The 15,753-nt window shown below is 38.6% G+C and overlaps 1 protein-coding gene across 1 annotated transcript; it reads right to left on the bottom strand.

Annotated features, from left to right (window-relative positions):
• Positions 1-874: 874 nt before the first annotated feature.
• Positions 875-9,948, bottom strand: C13H9orf57 (chromosome 13 C9orf57 homolog). Its single transcript, XM_035723764.1, has 4 exons — positions 9,828-9,948; positions 9,212-9,273; positions 4,680-4,802; positions 875-1,292 (listed from the first exon to the last, which is right to left on the bottom strand). The coding sequence occupies exons 2-4, from the start codon at positions 9,261-9,263 to the stop codon at positions 1,168-1,170; spliced, it is 300 nt and encodes a 99-aa protein (XP_035579657.1). The 5' UTR covers positions 9,264-9,273; positions 9,828-9,948; the 3' UTR covers positions 875-1,167.
• Between the last annotated feature and the right edge of the window lie 5,805 nt (positions 9,949-15,753).

The raw sequence follows: 15,753 nt of genomic DNA, 5'->3' as shown, positions 1-15,753 counted from the left end.
TATTGAGGACCCATTGTATGTGAGATGTTGTTTTAGGTTCTGAGAAATAGACAATAAAGGAAGATTTTGTTGAGATTTACTGTTTACCGTTTGGATTTCTCAAACTCCTGAAAACAGAGAAAAACAACTTTAAAATTTGAAACACAATAATCTGGCAGTTGCATAAGGAGGACACTGAATGAGAATAATTGAACATGCAGGTCAAAGTATACTCAGAACCCTTTAAAATTCCTTGTGGATGCGAACCTGTTCCCTTGCTTAAAGTGAATTGTTTCTTTTTTTTTTTTTTTAAGATTTTTATTTATTTATTTGAGAGAGAGAATGAGAGATAGAGAGCACGAGAGGGAAGAGGGTCAGAGGGAGAAGCAGACTCCCCGCCGAGCAGGGAGCCCGACATGGGACTTGATCCCGGGACTCCAGGATCATGACCTGAGCCGAAGGCAGTCGCTTAACCAACTGAGCCACCCAGGCGCCCCTAAAGTGAATTGTTTCATCTGCCAAAGTTAGGTGAGCCAAAGCACTTAGGTGTGATTAAGGTATGGAAATCCAGAATTTGGACAAATCATAATGCAGATGGGAGACAGAAATGCCAACCCTTGCACTTGCCTGAGCTCTTTGCCTTTTGGGTTCATAGTTCTCACAGGCCTGGTTTGCTTATTTGTGGCTTAGTTTTCCTATGGTATTTGTTAAATCACTTTCTCCTATGCTATAAATTACCCCCCAAAGAGCAAGGCAGTTTGCTTTGGAAACCAAATGAACACTTTCATGTCTCCTAGCATCTTATGATACAATTCATTTGTAACCATATTTTGGAATGTGGAAATCTTTAAGAAAACTAATAAACTAGAGACAATGTGCATAACTTGACTCAGGGAATTACATTTTTACTTCTTGATAGCTTTGAAATCACCAGAAGGGGAATTAAGCAGAAAGAGGAGAGAGGAGACATGGTGTTGAAAAGGATGTTTCTGGGAGGAGTTTACGGTGGTGGGGAAGAAATGAGGCTCCTTGAAAACCAGAGTTGGTTTCAGACCACAACTCGTATGACCTGCAAAGATCTGAGGTGTTCGCAGAGGGCCCCTTAGTGGTAGCCCGTTGTCTTGTGATGACCAGGTCAGACTTGGAGATTGGCTGTCCCATCAACCAACTTGGAAATTGGCCACTGGCTCAGAAATTGCACAGGGTGTGATGGCAGCAGTAAATAAAATGCATTCCAGAAGACATTGTCTTTTTCTTGAAGCAGTCATCATGGGTCTCTGTGCAGCCCAAAATGGAATACCACTGAATTCCACCTGAAGGAAACAAAAGAGGTAGGGGTTAGGGCGCCTGGCTGGCTCAGTCAATAGAGCATGTGACTCTCTCTCGGGGTCGTGAGTTCAAGCCCCACACCGGGCGTAGACCTTAGTCAAAAAAAAAAAAAAAAAAAAAAAAAGAAGAAGTAGGGTGCGAGGTCCAGCCTACCTGGCTTCAGATGCTTCAAGTAACTAACAGGTTAAAAAAAAAAGGCAAAGCAAAAAATTCTAGGTTTATCAGGATACATTTTGCCTTTAAGAACTCCCACCTAAGTGTATTCTAGAAGGGTACGCTGCAATACAAAGGTTTTGAAATTTTAAAACAAAATAGCTTTCAAACTCAGATGATAAAAGCCATGCAGTTGCCACTGATTGTGTGAGACTTTCTGAAGCGTTAGCTGTTGGGAAGTTCTCATTCCCCAGCTTAACCCAGGTCATGAGTTACTCAGAGGGCTGAAGCCACAGAAGGGATCATTTAGATGTGTAAGTGCTTCTCAGAAATGGACAAGGGTCCTTGCCCTCAGTTAATTTTCCCCCTGATTACAGAAGGAATGCATGCTCACTGCAGAAAATATGAAAAATACACACACGTGCAAAATAAGTGACAGTACTGCCCTCTAACCCTAGCATACCCAGCTTCACTGATCTGGATTCCCCAAAGGCACCAAAACATATGATGGTCGGAAACTTGGGAGAACAGTAGTCCCTCAACTGGGGGGCAGTTTTGCCTCCCACCCCCAGGATGTTAGATAACAGCCAGAAACATTTTTGTTGTTACAACTTGGAAGATATTACAGGTGTGTAGTGGGTAGAGGCCAGCGATGTGCTAAACATCCTATAATACATAAAGCAGACCTGCATAAGAAAAAATTAGCCTGCTAAAGTGTCAGTAGCATCAAAGATGAGAAACCCTATTCATAAAGCCATCAAAAGTGTTAAGTTCCATTTCTATTTGTTTCACAGCAAAATTTCCAAGTTAGGAAATGGCTCTGCCCACAGCGCTGCAGTCAAACCACTTCCTTAATGCACCAAGAACTATGGTCAGTATTCTGACACATCAGCTCCCAGACTCTTCCTCCTGTGCAGAGTCCCTTAGTACTTAGTCCCTTGATAACAATCTGACCGTGTTTAGGAAGAGAAGAGCAATCACTCTGAGCCAGCATCTCATGGCTCCAGGGGGCCTTGACCCCTTTCCCTGTCCACAAGAAAGGGGCCCTGACTGGCAGAGGTGTGAGCCCGAGGGAATGTGGGGCTTAGAGAGAGGACTCAGGCTAGACAGGCTGAACAAGCTCAAATAACCCTCGTAATATCAAAACCCATCCCATAGGACCCTCAACTTCTCTTCTTCTCTCCCAACTAACTTTGATCTGCTCTAACTTTTGTTCTCTCCTTCCAATTCCATAGAGGAATGTGGAGTTTTGCTTAATGGAGGTTTTTATTCATAATTGGTATGCCAATTGGTACTGTTTGGCAACTGACTTTTCTTCTGCTCAACAATATTTTAGAGATTTTTTCCGCATGTTAACAAAGGGATCTAGTTGCATAGCATTCCATGGCCTGAATATACGTCATAGTTTAAATGATGTTGACTCCTGTTGACAATCATTTAGGTCATTTCCATGACTTTATTATTAAATATAATACTCCAGGGATAACTTTGAGAACATGCCTTTTTGTGTCACGTGTAAAATATTTCTCTGCAGTAGACACCGAGAAATCGAATTGCTTTATAGAAGTCTGCGTTCATTTAAAAGCTTAATGGATTTTTTAAAAAGATTTTATTTATTTATTTTGAGAGAGAGAATGAGAGAGAGAGAGAGAGAGAGCACAAGAGGGGGAAGGGTCAGAGGGAGAAACAGACTCCCCGCCGAGCAGGGAGCCCGATGCGGGACTCGATCCTGGGACTCCAGGATCATGACCTGAGCCGAAGGCAGTCACCCCACCAACTGAGCCACCCAGGTGGAAATTCCCAAATTGTCCAAAAAATTGCTGAACTAGCGGCACCCGGGTGGTTTAGGCGGTTGAGTGTCTGACTCTTGGTTTCAATTCAGGTCATGATCTCAGGGTCATAAGATGGAGCCCCGGTTTAGGCTCTGTGCTCAGCAGAGCATCTGCTTGAGGATTCTCTTTCTCCCTCTTCTTCTGTCCTTTTCCTTGCTGGTGTGTGCATGCTCTCTCACAAATAAATAAATAAATCTTTAAAAGAAATGCTAAACTAATCTAAATTGTCACTGGAAATGTATGAGAGTTCTCATTTCCTCATACTGTCACTAACCCATGATATAATAAAGCTTTTATAATTTTTATCATCTGATGGGTCAAAAAAATATATTATTTTTGTAATTTTGCATTTCTTTGGTATTTACTGATGGGTTGAGCAGCTTTTTATATTTTTATATGTTTAGGTTATGTTTATATTTCTTCTTCTGAAAACTGTCCCTACATTTCCTTTAACAAACCTTTTTCTCCACCCCCCCCCCCCCCGATTGTTGGGTCTTTTTAAAAATTGTTTTTGGAAGTTCTTTTCTCTGGATAGGTATTATATATTTTCTTCTGTTATTTATATTTCAACTATTTTCATCCAGTTTATTCTTTATCTTTTAAATTTTGGGGTTGTCATTCATTTTATAAATTTTAAAATATCGAAGTATTCAAATTTATCTGTCATGTCCTTTACAGCCTCTGTCTTTTGGATGTGCAAGAGGCCTCCTCTCTTTCAAACTTCAGATATCTTCTTCAGCATTTTCTTTTAAGGTTTTCATCATTCAGATATTTGCATTTACTCTTTAACCCATGCAGACAAGGCTGGCTTCCTGGGCGTGGTGTTCGTGAGGCAGTATATACATTCACTAGGAGCCTATGCTCTGGAATCAAAGCACGTGAATTTGAATACTGGCTTCAACACTTAAGCTGCTCTGTAACATCATGCACATTTCTTAATCTCCCTATGCCTCAGATTTCTCATCTTTAAAATGGGGATAGTGACAAGATCCTTGGGGCGCCTGGGTGGCTCAATCAGTGGGTCATCTGACTCCTGGTTTTGGTTCAGGTCATGATCTCAGGGTTGTGAAATCAAGCCCCACGTTGGGCTCTGCGCTCGGTAGCGTGGAGTCTGCTTCTCCCTCTGCCTTTGCTCCTCCCCACTCATGCCCTCTCTTTCTCTCAAATAAATAAATAAATGAGTAAATAAATAAATAAAATCTTAAAAAAATGGTGATAGTGACAAGATCCAGCTCATATCATTATTTTGTTGGCATAATGTAACCCAGGTAAAGCCCTTAGTATGACATTTGTTATGTAGTAAATGTTCAGTGAATGTTTGCTTTTATGTAAGGATTTTTCCCATACTGATTTTCAATAATTTTTTTTGTAAGTGTCAAGACTTACCTCTTAGGTGAGTCTCTTTCATACAATGCTGACCAGGTTTTGTTCTGCAGGTTCCAAAATCCAAAAGACATCCATGGAAGGGCATTGAGAGGTTGCATAATCTACAAATCATACCTCTAACATCTCCAAAGTATAGGAGAAAAAAAAAAATAAGGGGAAAATAGAAGTGAGACCGGCAAGAGAGAAAGAGAGAGAGAGGAAAAAAATAGCGATAATAGTGATTTTCAACTTAAAAAGGTAAGCAATATTTAAAAAATTAATTCTAAAAACTCATATAAATGAAAATTATTTTTATTTTGAAAATGGGGGCAATGTCAAAGCATATGCTACATTCATGAACTGGAAGCTCCCAGAACAGATACTAATTAGATATCAAGCCAGGTGGTCTAAACAATTTAGCTGGTAAAAACTTACTGAGTTCCTCAGTGCCTAATTAAATCAAACCAGTTATTCAGGCAGAAAATTTAATTTCAGCCATTCACTATTAGGCCATCGCTTCAATGTCTAAGACAGTACATTATATATAGTAGGTTCTCGGGGCGCCTGGGTGGCTCAGTCATTAAGCGTCTGCCTTCAGCTCAGGTTATGATCCCAGGGTCCTGGGATCGAGCCCCACATCGGGCTCCCTGCTCAGTGAGAAGCCTGCTTCTCCCTCTCCCACTCCCCCTGCTTGTGTTCCCTCTCTCGCTGTGTCTCTGCCAAATAAATAAAATCTTTAAAAAATATATATATATAGTAGGTTCTCTGTGACTATTTATTGCCTGATTAATGTTTACATATTGGTTATCTTCAGCACTTAAATTTAATGGCTTAAAATGTTATTCATTTTGGTTATATAGAAATAGCCCGAGATTCTTGAACTTAAACAACGTAGGTAAGATTGGAAGCCATTATCTAGAAGATTGGTTTCCAAATTTGACTGTGCATCCCATTTATATAAATAGTTAAAATAAAATAAACACAGATTCCAAGAGGCTCTACAGACCTGAGTTAGAATCTGTAGGAGGTGGGGCTCGGAAATGTGTATTTCAGCTATGCAGAAACAGCTGAGGGCATATGATCTGGACCAGTGTTTGAGAACCACTAGTTTCCCTGAATTCAGAAATCTCCTTTATACCAACTTCTGCAGGGAGCCTTGGCTAGTGACTCATCCCCATTAAAAACACTTCGGATCGTTCAAAGATTCTTCTGAAACTTAGACCAAATCTGTCTCGTTGTTCGTAGTTCCCATCTTTTAACATAGGAAGACCATTGCTGTGTCACTCCTATTGACAACCCAAAAGAAGAGTGTATTAGACATTTTGCATATTGTATTTTCCATCTCTGTCTGCCATATTCAGTGTTAGAAAATATCACTTTTAAGAGAAAATAGTCTGGCTGATGAGGCTAATTAACCTCTGTTGACTATTCTCTACAAGTCCAACCTCCTCTCAAGATACTTTGGAAATTTCCTGTTGGTTCTCTCTCTGAGCATGCCAGACTTTCAATCCATAATCAACAATCCATCAACAAATATTTGCTTTTAAGAACTAAGCTTATGCCAAGGACTCTGCTCGGCAATTGACATGCATTAGCTCAATCATTTCTCACAGGAAACTTCCAGGAAGGTATTATCATTGCTCACATTTCACATAAAAGAAAACGAAGCCTCAAGAGTTTAAGTAGCTTGTGCAAGTCACAGAGACAGGAGTTTCAAAAGGTCTATTGCAATCTAAGGCCCTTGTTCTAAGCAAGCACACTGTGTCCGTAGAGCGGCCTACCATTTTTGTATCCCAAACCTCCTAGTCTTGCCCTTTTCTTTCTGGATGTTTCGATTCTTACTAGATTCTGGGTCCATTGTCCGCCGAGAATACTGGGGCTGCTTAGTTCTTTACGACGTGCCCGAGATGGTCTTCCTCCTGCGCTTAATGGCTGAGGCCCATGGACAGTTTTCCTGGGGGAGCTCTGCTCTAGCTTCTTTCCCTCCCTCTCAGAGGGTCCTTCTGCCTCCTGACCCCACACCTAGTACCCATAACCTTCTTCCTAAAACCTTGGCTCTGGCATTCTTTATGGCTGAAGATGGTACCTTAATTTGTAGGCTTTTTGTTGTCTATACCTGTTCATTTGCCTAAGTGTTCATGAATATTTCTCAGATCCCATTTCCTTTCTTCCAGTGTCTTTTTATCTGAAAATTTATTGTTGGTTTTATTAACATTAATATAACATGATATATTCCAATTTGACAACTAAACTTAAAGCTTCGGGTGTTAAGTAAAATGAATAGTTTCTTTACATGATTAATTCTGAACTATACTACTCTATAACTTATGTATTAACAGGAAACATCCAAGAGATTTTTTTAAATATAATTATTTAAAGGTATATTGTAGATCATATCTAGTTATTTAAATACATATTATAAAATCATGATGATGGTGAGCTTTTAGTTTTTATTTCATTTTATTTTTTAAACGATTTTATTTATTTATTTTAGAGAGGGAGACGGAGAGAGAGAGAAAATGAAGCAGACTCCATAGTGAGCATGGATCATGGCACTGGGCTCAATCCCAGGACCCTGGGATCATGACCTGAGCGGAAACCAAGAGTCAGATGCTCAACTGACTAAGCCACCCAGGCGCCCCAGATGGTGAGCTTTTTTTAAATCACCACTCCTTACTTCAAGGTTTCTCTTTATGCTGAATTTTCTTCTTTTACTCTCGCATCTTCCCTGTGTATCCAGCAAAATTAATGCAGTCCCCTTCCTGACTCATTTTTTCATGATACTCAAGACACTGAAGATGTTCTTGTGTGATTTTCCACCTATTCATATGCTCCTCTCCACAGGTTTTCCAAGAGGCTGGTAGAAAGATGTACAATGCAGCCGAGACCTAAGCTTTGCAGTGTGAGTGTCCCACTCCCCTCCCTGTTGTGCGCTGTACTTAGTGATGAGGGTGCCGTGGGAGCCAAAGGCCACAAACTGGCGGTCCAGGGGCCAGACTGGTTTGTTTAACGTGCACAGAGCTTTCAAAAATCAGTTGTGAATATTAAAAAATGGGGAGAGTTTTCCTACAAACCTGATTTCTGGTTTCTCTTGAAGAATCAGAAGGTTTGGTAATTGCTGGGCTCTCCTTTCTCTATGACAGCAAACGTGTGTAGCTGGGTACTGGCTGTCCCCTCTTGTTTCATTGTTTGCTAGCTTCCCCCAGTGATATGAGCTGACCAGATGCTTGAGGCATTTCAGTTAGTGACCCCAGTCTTTGCTGCTCGTAGTCTCCAAGTCTCAATATTAGAATTTTATTTATCTCTGGGAGGCATTCTAGATTCTTCCTAATGAAATGCGGTGTCCAGACCAACACATCTTCCATCACTTGGAAGCTTGTTGGACACGCAAACTCGGGCCCCACACCAACCTGTTGAATCAGATTCTGCATTTTAGCAAGATTCCCAGGTGACTCATTTGTTCATTAAATATTGTGACTCTTAAGAGAATCCTGGGTTCAGCATAGAGTAACTGTCTTCATTATCATGTTACCACTTCACTGAGAGGGAGAGTTCCTATAATGGTGCTTGAACATGCCTGTTTGGAGGTATTACCTTCATGCATATCTACCTAGTATGAAGGGCCTTAGGAATCCTATAAAAGGAATTGAAAGTACCCTATTATCTCCTTTATCGGTTCTTTTATAAATGAAGGAATGCTGGAGATGGTGGAGAAGAGCACATTTAACAGGAAAAGTGCTAGAAGGCCTGTGTCTATGCTTATTTGGTTTAATTAATTTGTTTTCTTTGCCATTATTTTTTTAAGATTTTATTTGAGAGAGAGAGAGTGAGAGAGAGTTTGGGAGAAGCAGAGGGAGGGGGACAAGCGGACTCTGTGCTGCTGAGCAGGGAGCCCAACATGGGGCTCAGTCTCACAGGCCTGAGATCATGACTTGAGCCCAAATCAAGAATGGATGCTTAACCACCTGAGCCACCCAGGTGCCCCTCTTTGCCTATTTATAAGAGCTTCCAGACTCGGTTAGCTCCAGCTTAGTGATAACAATAGCAACAAGTGGGCTATCTAGAAGCTCAGTTTTCTCATCTACAAAATGGGAAATAACAGGATGTAACTCATAGGGTTGTCATGAGGGTTCAATGAATTAATGCAAATGTAATGTTTAGAACAGTTCCTGTCATATAGTATATGCTCAATAAGTGTTAGCTTGCACTACTTGTTTAAAAGTGCTTCCTTAGGCCTTGCTATACACACCTTAATTACCTTATTTAAGGTCCTCCTCCACTGATATTGTAATTCTGCAATCTTTTAGATAATTTTCCCTCTTTTTGATTTATGTTTTCTTTCTTAAAGATTTATTTTTTATTTGACAGAGAGAGCACAAGCAGGGGGAGTGGCAGGCAGAGCAGGTAGAGGGAGAAGCAGACTCCCCACCGAGCAGGGAGCCCGACGTGGGACTCAATCCCAGGACCCTGGGATCATGACCTGAGCCAAAGGCAGTTGCTTAACCAACTGAGACACCCAGGCGCCCCTGATTTATGTTTTCTTAATGACTTACCACTCAAGAGGCAGAGTAACATAAAAACACCGCTGAAGACAGTCCTTCTCATTCTTCTATTTCTAGCCAAAAAAAGAAAATGGAAGGAAAGAAACATCCCGCCATTAAATCTTTCTTGGGGAGGAAGTAATGAAGTTACACATTTATGTTAGCTATTACAAAGAGGAAAATAACTCGCTAAGTTTCTTTTACTTCATTAAGAAAGTATAAATAAATTTAGTTTGTGAAAGAGGGAAAAAAAAGTACCTGTCTTTATTAAAAATTCACCATAAAACTTCTCCTAGCTCTAGAGTATTTTAAGTTTAGCTGTCTTTTTATTACCAAATACCATTCCCTCCCTTACTTTTTTTCCTGAAGTATAATTGTTTAAAACAAAACAAAACAAAAATGAAATGAGATAGATTATGTTTCTAGAATAATATCCTGTTAAAATCCTTTTAACTATTAGCCTAAAGGGAAATATTTATGTATGCTTTCTCATAAACTAATGCTTTTGTTGCAAATGATCACATTTATAAGGTAAAGCATTATATAATAGTTAACAATAGTTAATACTTATTAAAATTAAGGGCAAGAAATAGTCAGATTGGCTAAAATTTAGTGATTTATGACCTACCTGCCTTTTTGAAGGTTTTTGGGAATTTTCCTAGGTCTGAATTTCTTTAAAGGTTAACAACAAGTAAAATTTCTGATGTGATGAAGTCTGTTGTAACTGAAACCAACAAGGCAACTTCCTAATCCACTAGATTCCAAACAGTTTAAACAGTAAAAGTTGTGCAAGTAGACAGGAATTTTTCACTTGTGTACTCTGATGTGTATGAAACTTAACATGAGCCAACACTTAAACTCATTAATTATAAATTTGGCTAAAGATTTCTATGTTTACATATGAGTTAGTTTAGATACACCTAGCCATGTGGGCATGTAGCTCTTCATTATATAAATTAGTTGGTTTTGATAAAAAAAAATACCATATAATCTTTATAGCAGAACTTGGTGTATTCAGGAAGCAATTTTATTTTTATTTTTTTTAAAGATTTTATTTATTTATTTGACAGAGAGATACATAGCGAGAGAGGGAACACAAGCAGGGGGAATGGGAGAGGGAAAAGCAGGCTTCCCACTGAGCAGGAAGCCCGATGTGGGGCTTGATCCCAGGACCCCGGGATCATGACCTGAGCCGAAGGCAGACGCTTAACGACTGAGCCACCCAGATGCCCCAAGCAATTTGATTTTTAAAAATAATGTTTATTTCTAAATGAGCATATAGTTCCAAATTAATGCATTCTTCTTGAAGCAAAATACTGAGAATATTAAAATTTCCTTTGACCATGTTCCCACCAAACCCAGTGTCTTCCTCAAATGTAACCACATTGTCACTATTTTGGATATCTTTTTTTTTTTTCTAGTTTCTATTTAAAGTCTAGTTAGTTAACAGAGTGTTATATTAATTTCAGGTGTACAATATAGTGATTTAACACTTCCATACAACACCTGGTGCTCATCACAAGTGCTCTCCTTGTGAAATCACCTGTTTCACCCATCCCCCACCCACCTCCCATGTGGTAACCATCCATTTGTTCTCTGTAGTTCAGAGTCTGTTTTCTTGGTTTGCCTCTCTCTCTTTTTTCCCCTTTGTTCATTTGTTTAGTTTCTCAAATTCCACATATGCATGAAATCATACGGTATTTGTCTTTCTCTGACTGACCTATTTTGCTTAGCATAATACTCTAACTTCATCCATATCATTGCAAATGGCAAGATTTCATTCTTTTCTGTGGCTGAGTAATATTCCATTGTGTGTGTGTGTGTGTGTGTGTGTGTGTGTGTAGGTAGATGGATAGCATATCTTCTTTTGACTGTCCTTTTTATTTTGTGCATCTTCATAATACACTTGTAACTTGGGAATATGTGTAACATTGCTTTTTGCTTTATTTTTACAAAAACAGTATCATACTCTGTATTATTTTTCCCTTTGTATTTTACTTAAAAATATGTTGAAAATCTGTCTCTGTCAACCTTTAAAATTACTTCATAATTTTTCATTGCTGTATAATATTTTTGGTATGTGATAAACCATAGTCTACCCCTTCTCTGGTTGATGAGGACATAGGCTATTTTTGTTTTTTTATGACAAACAATGTTGCAGTGTGTATATATGTCCTTGGATATATATGTAAGTTGTTTCTCTAAGACAGATCCTGAAAAGTGGAATTGATTGTCATAGAGTATCTTCAGGTAACATTTTAATAGATACTTTCAAATTGCCCCTGAAAGTAACTATCAATTTTCCTACCACCAGCAGAGTATTAGTACTTTTACTGTCATATCCTCATTAATTCTGAATCAAAGGTTTGCAAAATACTTATTACTATCTAAAAATCTAAATTAAAATAACGTTATATCCTGGCATATCCAGTTGGCAAAGATGAAAAAATATATTATTACTGACAAAGGTTATTCTGAAATATGCACTTTTAGTCACAGTGTGGGGAAATGTAAATGAGTGTGTGTATTAATACATATATCCTATCAGCACATGTACTCATGCATATATACACACACATAATTTGTATCACACCATAGCTATGAACTTATAGCCTGCTTTAAAAAAGAAACTTAACTTCATATTTTGAATATTTATTTTTTCACTAAATATATCTTGAGTATATTTTTAAGGGTTCTATGTTACTCAACCATATGGACTTAGGATAATTTATTTAATAATTCCCACATATTTGGGTAGTTCTAATTATATTTTTGTTCATGTTTGAATATATCTTTAGGATAAATTTAAAGAAGTGGAGCTACTGGGACAAAGACATAAAATTTTTAAAAAAGTAATACCAGGGGTACCTGGATGTTTCAGTCAGTCAAGTGTCTACCTTTGGCTCAGGTCATGATCCTGGGGTCCTGGGATTGAGCCCCACATTGGCATCCCTGCTCAGCACAGAACCTGCTTCTCCCTTTCCCTCTGCTGCTCTCCCTGCTTGTGCTCTCTCTCTCTCTCCCACTCTCTCTGTCAAATAAATAAATAAAATCTTTTTAAAAAAGTAATACCAATTTAGAGCAATAGTGTGGCATATTCATTTTCAAATACCCAGCGCTTAGCTAGCACTTTGCCTAGACTATAATAAGCTCTCAGTTAATGCTAATTTTTCTTCCATTCCTTCTGGATATTTTCCTTTTGCTCACATATCTTCATGGCAAATTTGTCTTTGGCTCTGATGGTCCACTATTAGGCAATTAATTTCTTGAATCGAGGTGACATTATCTGATTAGTCAATCCTCAAACATATGTTTATACAGATATAGCCTGTTAGTTATAAATCATGAGGATATTTTCCTTGATATACATGATCTGTGCCTTCTTTCCTTTAATGAGAATTTATTTTTGAGATCCTTTCTAATTGATATCTATAGGAAATAGGTTTTGGTGTAAGCAAAGAAATCAGTATGGAGAGTGGGGCCCTGAGAGTGGCCACTGGGTGTCTTGGAGCTTGGGATGGAAATTTCTATCTGAGATATTCTAGGAAAGGTAACTGGCCAGGGTGCCTGGGTGTCTCAGTTGGTTGAGAATCTGACTCTTGATTTTGGCTCAGGTCATGATCTCAGAGTTGTAAGATCGAGCCCTGCATCGGGTTCCACACTCAGAGGAAGTCTGTTTGAGATTCTCTCTCTCCACGTCCTTCTACCCCTCCCTACTGCTCGCTCTCTCTCTCAAATAAATAAATAAGTCTGAAAAAAAGAAAGGGGACTGGGTATAAAATAATGATACTCCAGTAAATCACAGTACATACTATAAGATTGCATTGAATATATGAAGTTCAAGAATAGGCAACATGAATGTATAGTGATTGAAGATAGAATAGTGGTTAGCTCTGGGAAGGAGGATTGACCTGAGAAGCAACATGAGAACACATTTCTGGGTGAAATGAAAATGTTCTATATTCGATCTGAGTGGTGGACATGTATTTGTGCAAATGTAAAATGTTATCAAGCCGTACATCTTACATCTGTGCATTTTACTGAATCATACCTTCAGGGATTTATGTGTTTTCTTTCCCCTTCTCAGTACGGACAAATCAGTGGGAACATTTGCAAGCACCTCTCTGTAAATTAGGAATTTACTGAATTGTGTTAAGCAGGGGAGTGATATTAATTATTCAATAGATATTTATTCATTTCTACTATATTCCAGATATGTTGATTTCAATTAAAAAGATCATTCTGGTAGGAGAGTGAAAGTTAGGTCGGCAAAAGTGAGATTGGAAGCAGGGAGAAAGGAAGGTGTTAGACTAGTTCAGTTAAGAGATGGTAAAGCCTGGAGGGATGGAAAAAAGGAAATGGATGAGAGAAATGGTAGGACTGTATGTTCAGTCTCTTAACCCTTGTGGTCTATGTGTGAGGGAACAGGTTAGTCCTAACCTTTCTACTTTAGTACTTCACTTAACACCCTATTAAACAATTATCTCTTTATATTCTCCTTGAGTGAAAAAATGGCGTCTTGGTATCTCAAGTTTCTAGCAGGGTGCGTGGCACATAATAGGTGTTGTTAAATGTTTGCCAATTAATGAGATAGCTTTTGTTTTTATTTTGTTTTTCAATTTTTTTATTATTGAAGTATAGTCAACATGTAATATTAGTTTCAGGTGTACAACATAATAACTTGACAGTTCTCGACATTACTCAGGGCTCACCACAATCAGTGTGATTACCATTTGTCCCATACACAATTATTGCAATATTACTGACTGTGTCCCCTATGTTGTACTTTACATCTCTGTGACTTATTTATTTTGTAACTGGAAGTTTATACTTCTTAATCACCTTCCTCTATTTCACCCATTCTCTCACCTACCTCCCCTCTGCCATCTACGAGTTTATTCTCTAAATTTAAGAGTCTGTTTGTTTTGTTTGTTTGTTTTTTCACTTATTTTGCTTTTTAGATTCCACATCTAAGTGAAATCATATGGTATTTTTCTTTCTCTGTCTGACTTATGTCATTTAGCATAATGCCCTCTAGGTTCATCCGTATTGTCACAAATGGCAAGATCTCATTCCTTTTTAGGGCTGAGTAATATTCCAGTGTGTGAGTGTGAGTGTGTGTGTGTGTGTGAGTGTGTGTGTGTATAAATAAGATGTGATATATATGGATATGTAGATATACACACAACTTGGGTTGCTTTTGTATCTTGGCTATTGTAACTAATGCTTCAATAAGCATAAGGGTACATATATCTTTTTCAAATTTGTGTTTTCATTTTCTTTGGGTAAATACTCAGCAGTGAAATTACTGGATCATATGGTATTTCCATTTTTAATTTTCTGAGGAATCTCCATACTGTTTTCTGTAGTGGTTGCACTAGTTTCTACTCCCACCAACAGTGCACAGGAGTTCCCTTTTCTCCACAACCTCACCAACACTCATTATTTCTTGTCTTTTTGGTACTAGTCATTCTGACTGGTATGAGGTGATATCTCATTGTGGTTTTGATTTGCATTCCCTTGATGATTAGTGATGTTGAGTATCTTTTCATGTGTCTGTTGCCTATCTGTATGTCTTCTTTGGAAAAATGTCTATTCAGATCCTCTGCCCATGTTTTAATTGGATTTTTGGTCTTTTGGTTTTGAGTTATATAAGTTCTTTATATATTTTGGATATTAATCTTTTACCAGATATATATTTTGCAAATCTCTTTTCCCATTCAGTAGGTTGCCTTTTTGCTTTGTTGATGGTTTCCTTTGCTAGGTAAAAACTTCTCATTTGGGAAGTGAGATATCTTTGACAGAAGGAAGATCAGGGGAAAGACTCCTGGAGTGTATGCGGATAAAAGGTTGTAAGAAGGCTAAGTGAAGCATAAGTAGCAAGGATGAGCAATGGGGTTGGATGGACTCTCCTTGGGCTGGTATAGGCTGAGATCCCAGGTGGTGTTTAAGATCTAAAGATATGGACAAATCCTAGTTTTTTCCTAGGGGTTGTTTTACTATCTTTTTAGATAGTTCTCCCTGACACTTAGAAGGAAGAATTAGCTGGTCTCTAAGATGTCACCTTCCAAATGAAATCCTAGAATTTAAGCTAGCTAGTAGTCCAGGGTCTTTAAAGTTGGATAGGCTGAAACATATTAGGAGAGCTCTGTCCAGGCAAATCAGGACAGGAATGTCCACCTCCCTGGATGGTCACCTCTGTGGTAATACAAAGACCTCTCACGATCTTAAATAATTCACTTCATCATCCTGTGCCTCGATTTCCTCATCTCTATTATGAAGGAGCTTGATTGTAATATTCTGTAGTTCTATCAGCTCATAAACTCGGTAGCTTTATTTTAGTTCCCCAGTTGTTAGCAGAAGGAGGAACTCTATACCCGCAGCTTAGATAAAACATCCTTAGTAGCAGCAAATGACATTTAGTATTCTACCAACCTTGATTTCTTACCCACAGCAAGAGGAGTGTGTATGATATACATGGGCTGGTGCCTGTCCTGTGTGCCTGACACACAGATGCACACACTGCAGAGTACCACTAGGGAGTCACATTTTGG

This window comes from Zalophus californianus, chromosome 13 (genome assembly GCF_009762305.2).
Source record: "Zalophus californianus isolate mZalCal1 chromosome 13, mZalCal1.pri.v2, whole genome shotgun sequence".
Lineage (NCBI taxonomy): Eukaryota > Metazoa > Chordata > Mammalia > Carnivora > Otariidae > Zalophus > Zalophus californianus.
The sequence above is the reverse complement of the archived record's forward strand: the minus strand, read 5'-3'. Positions and strand labels throughout refer to the sequence as shown.